Here is a 9,623-nt window from a genome sequence, read left to right as displayed (position 1 = left end):
ATAAAGCCTGAACAGGATTTCCGCATTCTGGGGGAGCGCTGGATAACAAAAAAGTAAACGAGCAACAACAACAAAAGAGATCAGTTTATTGTTCAAGGCAGGCTTATCTCATACATGTAGGTTCCTCAATAAGAATTCGTGGTTCCCATAATGTGCTCCCATTCGTATTGGGCTTAATTCGCGATGCGCTGTTAAAAATCTCATGCCCACCTCACGTTCTCTCCCAATCCAAAGGTAAATCCAACCAATTTTGATGCCAGATATATACCTTTCTAATGATACCTTGTAAGTCCTTGCGAATGTATGCATATTGTGATTAATAGGGGTGAAATGGCTGCCCTCGCTTGAGGTCTGGCTCTTAATATCGCAGATCATGGCACTTTGTTTACTATTTACAAGGGAAAACCGGTTGGTTCACGCTTTGGGTAGGTGGTAAGCAAAATCCAGGACTGGTAACTTTCACCCCGGAATCGAGTTTACTATTTGTACAAATCAGTTCCATTTACCGAAAAGAGGACGCGAAGACCTGAGACGGATCAAAAATGGCTTTGAAGAAAAGAAACACGATTTCCATATGGAACATTCCGTCCGAAAAAACAGGACGACCTTTTCCGGATGTTCCGTTGCTCTCAGAAATTTTCCGTTGGAACGACCCAGAAAGTAGTACTCCAACCGGATTTTCTGGAAACTTTTTGTAAATGGTAGTAGTGTGGCTGTTTGCTGAAAATAGTTTTACTGGTTGCGTAAAAAGGAAATGACTTTTCGAGTAGACAGCGGCCCAGACGTCCCAGATTTCTTCGATGGTCGGCGATTATCTCCTACAAATGAAAACTCAAATTTATACCGTCAGGGGCGTCGGCGATGGAAATCCTCTTAATTGCTGGGCTCTAGCCCCCTGTCAGACATACAACATGGTGTCTCTCGAGAATCTGTCAGACTTCTGGCGATTAATTACCCGATATATCGGCAAAATCTGGGACGGTCGGACAAAAGTAAAATCCTCGATTGTCTTGGATCTTTCCGACATATAAAAACCAGGATTTAAGAGAACATAGACTGTACTGCATTGAAGATTACTGAACATCTAAAAAGGATTCACCATGGCACAATTACTTATGTCGCTTACAAACATTATGCTCTTGGGTAAAGATGATAAACACAAATAGTGTGATTTTGATACCAAATTCCCCGTTCAACTGATAATTTAATTGCATGCCATCTTGCATTCTATCACATTAACGACTACAAACTAAAATACTAAATGTTACCGCAAGGTGAACTTATGTAAATTCAAGGCTGTTTGATGAGGCACCATCATTGGTTAAGTGTACCTCTAAAGCATGTTTATCTTCTAGTTAAACGCTACTCTCTGTGCACTGTTCAGACGAACGGGCCTTTCAACATGCGACCACTGACTTTTGGACTTACATCAGGGGAAACCAGCATAGTGCCATTCGAATTCACCAAACTATGAGTTACCCGCGTAACAGAAGTAGTGCTGTCACAGGTGAAATCTTGTAACAGCACATGCTGACCCTCACTCTGCGATAACTTTCGGTTAAACAGTTCTGCCAATGCTTCTTTGAATTCTGGAATCCTAAAGGTGTACACTGCAGCGTTCATAAAAGAGTTACTATAGTGTAAAAACTTGATAAAGTACACCATGTTTGCGGGAAAAGTACATGTTTTGCAAAAATGTACTAAAATAAAGATGAGCTGAAACGGAAGCCAGGAGAGAACGAAAATGGCAGTTACACATAGCAAAGTGATGCTTAGTCGGCGTTCAACGGTCATGTTCTTGCAGTTTTTAGCACTGTTATTCTTCTGATTAATTTTATACACTATGGTTACGTAAGCAAAGCTTACAACGGACAAAGGAAGTGACAGAGACAAAATGACCACAGTGTAGAAACTTTCTTTAACTACCCGAAAGTAAAAGGCGATACCAATGGAAGCCACACATCCGGAAAGGAACCAAGTGGCTGCGATGCAGATGAAATAAGCCTTCCTGGGAATCATTCGAAACTTGTAAGGAATAGACACCGCCACAAGTCTTTCTACAGAGACGATTGCCAATGTGAATACAGAAGACAGCCCAGAAAGTATGTCAAACGTTGAATGTACTATCCGCAGTGCTAAACTCTGTCCGCACGTCTCGAGATCCACCAGGCAAACGACAAATAGCGGCACTGAGATGGCACCAACCAGGAGGTCAGCAATAGACAAGTTCATGAGAAAGTAATGCGTGTTTTTACGACGAGGTCTGGTTTTTACAAAGGCCGCTAAAGCCACTGTGTTTGTCAGAATAATCAAGATGGATACAACACCATAAGATGTCCCCCAGAAGGCTGCTTCAACGCTTGATAGTTGTGCTTGCGACGATTTACTCAGGGAAACCGATGAATTGTTCATCTTTACTCTGACGGAAAAAAAATAATAATAATAAAACAGACAAGTTTAAACCGCGGGTGAGTGACTTGATTATTGTTGTAGCTTGGACCGGCTTAACATGATTATTCTCTTCTAAGCATAGCCTGTCAAATGTTGAATTACTAATAAGCGGTTGTTTTGAACTTATGATTGTGCACATATTAACACACTTAACTTATCCGGCGTCCACATTAAATTCCACATTTTAGTATGATGTTTGCAATACAAAATATGATAACTGGAGTAAATATGTTTTTCTATACCTACCAGCAGTTATTTTATTAAATTTATCCGCATATTTGAACGTTCTTTTATTGAAAACTAGACGCCTTAACATAAAAGGATTAGTAATTTTATTTTCCTAAGCCCTCTTTACATAGACGTGACAACGTTGATTCACCTTTTCATTGTTTAATAGCAGGTATTCATCGCTTGGATCAAACTTTACAGTACACAACTGATTACTTTATTCCCTTTTACAACAGGCAGTATGGGATTATGGCCTTCATATTGCTGCAAGTTGTTTTTTGTACTCTAAATTAATCATGATGTCTCGGAAAACATTTATTTACTGACAGGTTTACATTTAATCAGGGGCCCCCAACGAGAATATAGTTCAAAACCATTTAAACTAAGCATTGTTAAACGTATTTTAGTATTTAAACGGTAGATATAGGCATATTTTTATCCCCTAAAAATTTTTCATCTGTTCGGATTTCCTAGCTGAAAGTCTAGTGATCCGAAAATTATAGAGATCAAAACTTATTTTTCGAAAATTTCAGCCAGAAAAAAGGCTCCCGAAAATTCTAGGTGACCTTTTTAGGGTAAAAATCCGTTAAAAATAGGCAATTATACCATTTTTTAGATGTTCGAAAATCCTAGGAGAGGCAGGCAAGCAAGAAATTTTACAACAAATATTTCGAAAATTCTAGATCTCAAATCGTCTTCCGAACAGATATTCTTCCGAAAATTGTCGTTGGGTGTCCCTGATTTAATTGCGATAACGTAAATTGTCACAACAACAACGAGAAATGCAGAAAGCTGAATAAGCATTAATTAGACACATAGGCTATTTCTAACTGAAGGTAGATATGGTGCTCTATTCATTCAGCAAAAGCTTCCGGTTTGAATTTTCGACAACTTCTTGGAGTGAATGGAACAGAATTTTTAAAAATTTCCGAAAAGAGGGCAATCTCACGCAGTAAAGCCAAATTGTCGACAAGTTCACCACCACCTTTAAGATTTAAAAAAAACCATCCTATGATTTGTGTTGAAAACGGCTTGTTTTCTGTTTTTTGTTTTTTTTTTACTTTTTTATCTACCAATAGACGAAGTAGAATTTCTCAGAAATCGTCTGCCAATCAATGAATATAAATTGTCCACACGTTTTGTATATCTACAACCTTAATCAAGTCGCCAGAAGCGTCTTTGACTGAAACGTGTCATAATTATCAAAAATATCGCTTATTTTTCCCCTTAAAAATTGGTACCGTCTGAGAAGTGTATAATTGTCATGACAAGTTTCCGAAAAAATTCCAATTTACAGATGGAAATATGATTTTGAAATTTCTTTTAGTCAGTAAGCAAAAGTATCAGAACTCACTTTGCTGTTTACAGTTATACTTATTATTTGAGTTAGACTGAGCCTGGTTTGCGTCACTATAATTCTTTAATCGTCATTATAGTCCGAAGTATAACAAAAAGAACAGCCAGACAATGAAATTCAAAACTTGCAAACCCAGTCTTGATCACATTAACAGCCAAGGAGTTAGCAACAACTGCCAAATTCGATCTTTACTAAGTCAGTTCTTGACCCACATTTTCTTGTCGAAGCAAAACTGAGAATTCAAATGCCACTGAGCTTTTCCGATACATTTGATTTATAATCAACAAAATTATGTTACAGGATGAGTGTACGTGTTATCTATTTCTACGTGTCTGCAATATCCGTCCGCTTTAATTTTGAGTTGCTTTTCGATAGCTTTCTTTGCCGGGGAAACTGATAACTTTCTAAAGGTTCTGCAAAACTGTATTCGAATTTCGATTACGGACACCGTTGTCGTCAATACGTAATAATTTTCTAAAGGAACGGCTGTATCTTAATATGACAAGATATTTCTTGGTCCCCAGAAAAAAAGAAATATTTTTCTTATCGTAAAACAATCATGCTCGCTAAAAGCTACATAATATGGGCTCTTCAAAAACAAATGATTTATGGACACCACAGCATGGTCTTGTCGCAAATATCTCTGCAGCGAAGACATGAGTCATCAATGATATTTTCGTCTCAGTGCATCCCATTTTTTTAAAAGGAAAACGTACAAGTCATTGCGTGTAACTGCGAACAAGATCCCGGCTCTTCCTCGAAGACGCCGCTAAATTTTGAACGAAATAACTTTGGGATTGCATAAAGTACCCCTCGGTATCCAATCACAATGCGCCCTCTTATGTCCCAGTATGGCTATATAGCAAGGCATGCTATTGAACTTAATTGCGAGGGCGACGATAAAAAAACGCACGACACATTGTCATTATTTTACAAAACATATGCAGACGTTTGTCCCTCAAAATATGAAGGCAAAATGACCCTCAGATACAATAATGGTTTTCTTTTTATTATTTCTTTATAAAATTGTATTCGAAGACTTTCTACCAGTGCGAGCCTATAATGACGTCTTTCCTAAAGAAAATTTAATGTTTTACTTCTTAAATAATCGCCAAAAAAAATCATGAATAAGTCATGTAGACTGTTTTGGCGGACACCTGGTATTATAATTCGACTAGGATTTTTTTTCTTTTCTTACCAAAACTAAGAAAATTAATAACGTACAACACAATACATTTTGTATAAATTTTATGCAAGGCTTGCTCTTCAACTTGTTTAATATCAAAAAACTTTTAAGAATTGATAATTCAGCAAGTCAATTTAAAGAATTTAACGACCAAGATATGATGACGATTGCCTCGTACTAAAAAATAAACATAATAAATGTTTATTTTAATGTGAGTGAGATATATGATGAGGTGTATATACTCAAATGGTAAATACTGACTTTGGAGACGTTAAGTCGAGAAAAAATATAAATATACAACCTAAAAATCAGGGAATCAGAAGAACGGGTTTATTCAATTTATTGCACGTAATCTTTTCGGCATTCATGTGGAGAGAGCCCTGTAAGAAAATTTCGCCACAAAACACCTGCAATTTTCCTAACCTGAAATTTAATTTTCCTTCAATTTCTAGACTTGTAAATTATTTCTTACTTCATTCATCGACATCAGTAGGCAATTCATATTTGTGATTTTCACACTAATGCTATTAATAGTCTCAAAATTCTCTCTAATGCTAAACTACCTTACTTTTACAAGAAGGAAATGAAGTCGATCGTTCCTTGAGAAGCTGTAAATTCATTTACTGGTTACAAGCTTTTATAACTGAATCAACATTTATCTTGAATATCGACTACATTCACTGTAACCTTGTTGGACAGGTATAGATTTTAAGCAAACTATGCCTTCTAACAAAGTGCTTTGAAAAAATTTCTTAGACTATTTGCTACAATTGAAAAACAATCCACAACAATGAAATCAAAACATTTATACATACCCTCCTCGTTAAAATGTTTGGTTATGCCCGTTTGTTAGTTTATATCAGGATGCGACTCATAGGCTTTAGGTTTTGGCAGTTCCTTCTTTGGCAGTCTTGACAACTACTGATAACGAGGAGCGATGCGCTCAACATTTAAGATGTGAAGATAAATTATCACCTTTAAATTGCCACAGGGTTAAATAAAAATTTAATCAGCGGACAGGACTTGGAATTAGTGGATTGTGAACAGAAGATCTCCTAACGAATGGTAATTATCGTGCTACAATTTTAATGTCTTGGATATTTCATTTTTATAGAAGATTTCGATCCTCAACTTTTAATTCTTTATAATTATGATTTACGACACCCTTTAAAAGTAAGGAAAAACTCCCGCATTTTGAATGAATATGACTAAAGTTTGATTAACAGCCAAAGGTGATTTCATAGTCCAGGTAAGTCACCGAATAAATATTAAAGAATGTTATCCAGGTAAGACACAAACCTGCTTTGTCGTGAACAATTTCGGAAGACTGTGAAATTTCTGCCAGTCACTGAAAAATAGAAGTCAAGACAATACACTGGAAATTAGTATATAACAATCCGCAATGCACTTTGCAACTTTTTTTATCGCTTGCTTTAGAAGTGAGACTCTAAAAATGCAAGCATTTTTTTTTTTTTTTTTTTGGGGGGGGGGGGGGGGGTTGTTTTCGTGTGTGCACGCCAAAAGGAAAACACGGTCCCAGGCGTTCCTAGCGGAGACCGTGGAAAGTGGGAATAAATATCGCGACGTGACCAGTACGGCATATTCAAAAGATGTCGAGCTTTTCCGGAACGGGTCGGTCTACGAATTCTATCGCTTGAAAGCGTTGATTACTTTGGAACAAGCGAACATTTCAGTGGTCGAAAAAAAGAAGAATCTTAATGAGCAAAACTTCAGCGAAACTTCGATGGTGAGGCTAACTGGTCAGGTGCACAAATGAGTCTTGTGATAAGCATGCAGTTTTTTTAGGCAATGATTAAAATGACGCGTCATGTTCACGTTTTTGCTCTTTGGCAATGATGAAATTTCTCTCAAATCAAGGTCCTTGATTTTAGTGTATTTATCACGGGTTCTCAATCAATTCAAACAAATCGTCAAATACGATATAAAAAGTAAATATCCTGAAGAATACTCGATCCTCTATAAAAGAAGAACGTGAAAAACTTTTAGTGAGGAAATCCTGTTTCGTGCAGAATTAATCGCCTCCATACTTCTTATCTAATCTCCAAGCAAGCGAGACTTAACGGTTTGTCAGAAAGAACTTGACACTTTTAAAAGAACTCAGCTGTTTGATAATGGTAATGTTTCATGTCATAATCCGCTCAAATTACACAGGAAACTTGTTCACTTGTGATATTATTTTGCCTTCTGTTTGATAAGTTGATCGAGTTGCAGTAACTTGCACTTCATGAAGAAATCAAGCCAAATCTGCTAAATCTACCAACAATCAGTGGCTTTGGTTTGTTCTTTGGCGCTGGGTTTTTTTTCTCGTTGAATTTCTCATCGGTTTACAGGATGGAAATAAAAACTTTGAGGTGATTATTTTTTGTTTGTGTGATCTGCATCGATTTAGTCTTTCCTACTTTTTTTATTTTCAGTCTTCACATCACTACCACCTGCCTTGACATATTTGCCTCCTTACTTTATGGAACTGATTTACAAGAGTGAACATATGCTGGGATTCTTAGAAGATTTTTCTAACCTTTGAAGCAGATATTTAAGCATTCAGTTGCATCAAAACTTTTCTCGCAAAGAATCAAGTATGAGTAGGGGTACTTTACCGGGATTCTCGTAAATTTATCTAGTTTGATCGCGGTCAAATGTTAAGTAAGTGTAAATTTAATGTTACTCTAATTGCTAGTTGATAAAAAGGACAGGATTTCTAAACGCCATGGCACAATTGGAGAAATCCAAATTGTAAAAAAGAGATCCACTGTTCCCATCGCTGTTCCCTTTCGATGTTCCATGTCCGATACCAAATTTATTAATCAGAAGATTAAAATTTATGACTTTATTAAGGCATTTTGCAAAAGTACGTCTACTCATGAATGATAAACGATCCCGTTGTTTCGTGAGAAAACTGACGGTTGTTTTGTGAAAAACAGCACATGTCCTTTATTAAAACTTTTTGAGGAGAATTCACAACTTCCAATGTATGTGGAAATTAAAGGCGATATCGTTTACACAGATTCTGAAAACTTTGGTGTGAGGAAATTTGATTTTTTTATTGTTATTTCCATTTTCTACGTTGTATCTTCAGTTTAAGCCAAAATGTGATAAATTTCGCATGGAGCACATTTCAGTGTAAATTCGTGACATGAACCGCATCCCCGCCTCATGTTTAAGAGTAAAACGCAAGAACAACGAAACGCTAGTTAGAAAGCTTTTAGAAAAGAAAAGAAAAAAATGGCAATTAGCTAACAAAAACTAGCATGACGTTTCTTCTGCCAAATTCGTTTATAGTACATCTTTGTTTTTTGACCGTTAAAAATATTGCATGCCTTCTATAGGGTGAACTACTAATTGATTTCTCTCAAAGCTGTCAAATCTTTCAGATATATTGGAATTAAGATATGATCGGGCACTGGAAACTATAAGAGTTAAATCAGTGAATAGAATATAATTTTCTGCACGTAAAGGAAATTATATGGTTTTCATAAAACAAAGCCGGATGAGAACATAACCAAAGAAACAGATGGTTTGGATTGTAAGACCTTATAAGCATTTGAGTAGAGTTTTTTGTTATCATATATTGCTATTCAGAATGTGATTTGTCAATACTATAAAGTGCATGCATTTTCTGATATCTTTTAAACATACTTGTGAAGATCACGTTTTGTGATGAATAGATGCGAACAGATACGCAGGGATTTCAAATCAACACAAAAGAATAGTCTATAAAAACATTTAGATTGAGGATCGCCGTTTTTACATAGTTTTGATGTTTTTACATCAAGGGACACACTAAATAACACACTACAATTAGTTCGTTATATCTCGAATCCTTTAGACGAATATTTAAGCGGAGAATGTTTTGTGGTAAATCTGTCTCATTCCACAAAATTCGTTGCTTTATTTATCCCGACAAAACTGGCTCATTTTTACGCGAAAAAGGACACTTCGCATCCATTTTCTTGGTCTGATTAATTGTGAGTTTGAAGGTGCCCGATACCCGCGGAACACTATTCACTAAACAATTCAACTGTTTCTGTTGATAAAGGCTGTCAACTAGAAATGTTAGAAATCTGATGTTAATTCAACACATTGACGTACGTTAAAAAGACAAGAAAATCTCAATTCTAAACAGCGGCTTGTTTATATTGTTTCAATCCATTCTGCATTGAATAATAAAAATTTATCTGCACAAATACTAATTGGAAACATTAATCGAGGATATTATCGTAAATGTTTAAAATCCTAGCAAACGGTACTTCAGGAAGTAATATTTTATCAGCGTTTTAAATCCGTGCAGAGTTATGGCTCCAACTCTGGAGCAGGCGATGAAGATGATAATCAGTGACAGCGGGATACTTCAAAACTGACTATGCATTGCATGTAAATTGG

General features: G+C 36.2%; 1 protein-coding gene across 2 annotated transcripts; it reads right to left on the bottom strand.

Annotated features, from left to right (window-relative positions):
• Positions 1–1,271: 1,271 nt before the first annotated feature.
• Positions 1,272–6,622, bottom strand: LOC140927105 (adenosine receptor A1-like). 2 transcript variants are annotated; one of them, XM_073376762.1, is made up of 2 exons: positions 6,522–6,622; positions 1,272–2,419 (listed from the first exon to the last, which is right to left on the bottom strand). In XM_073376762.1, the coding sequence occupies exon 2, from the start codon at positions 2,410–2,412 to the stop codon at positions 1,381–1,383; it is 1,032 nt and encodes a 343-aa protein (XP_073232863.1). In that variant the 5' UTR covers positions 2,413–2,419; positions 6,522–6,622; the 3' UTR covers positions 1,272–1,380. The 2 variants fall into 2 exon arrangements, with proteins under 2 accessions (XP_073232863.1, XP_073232864.1); XM_073376763.1 differs by lacking the exon at positions 6,522–6,622 and adding an exon at positions 6,038–6,129.
• Positions 6,623–9,623: the final 3,001 nt, after the last annotated feature.

This window comes from Porites lutea, chromosome 2 (genome assembly GCF_958299795.1).
Source record: "Porites lutea chromosome 2, jaPorLute2.1, whole genome shotgun sequence".
NCBI classification, from domain to species: domain Eukaryota; kingdom Metazoa; phylum Cnidaria; class Anthozoa; order Scleractinia; family Poritidae; genus Porites; species Porites lutea.
The sequence above is the reverse complement of the archived record's forward strand: the minus strand, read 5'-3'. Positions and strand labels throughout refer to the sequence as shown.

What these genes read in the sequence shown, in the direction of transcription:
- LOC140927105 (XM_073376762.1), bottom strand. Translation starts at nt 2,412, where the DNA reads ATGAACAATTCATCGGTTTCCCTGAGTAAATCGTCGCAAGCACAACTA.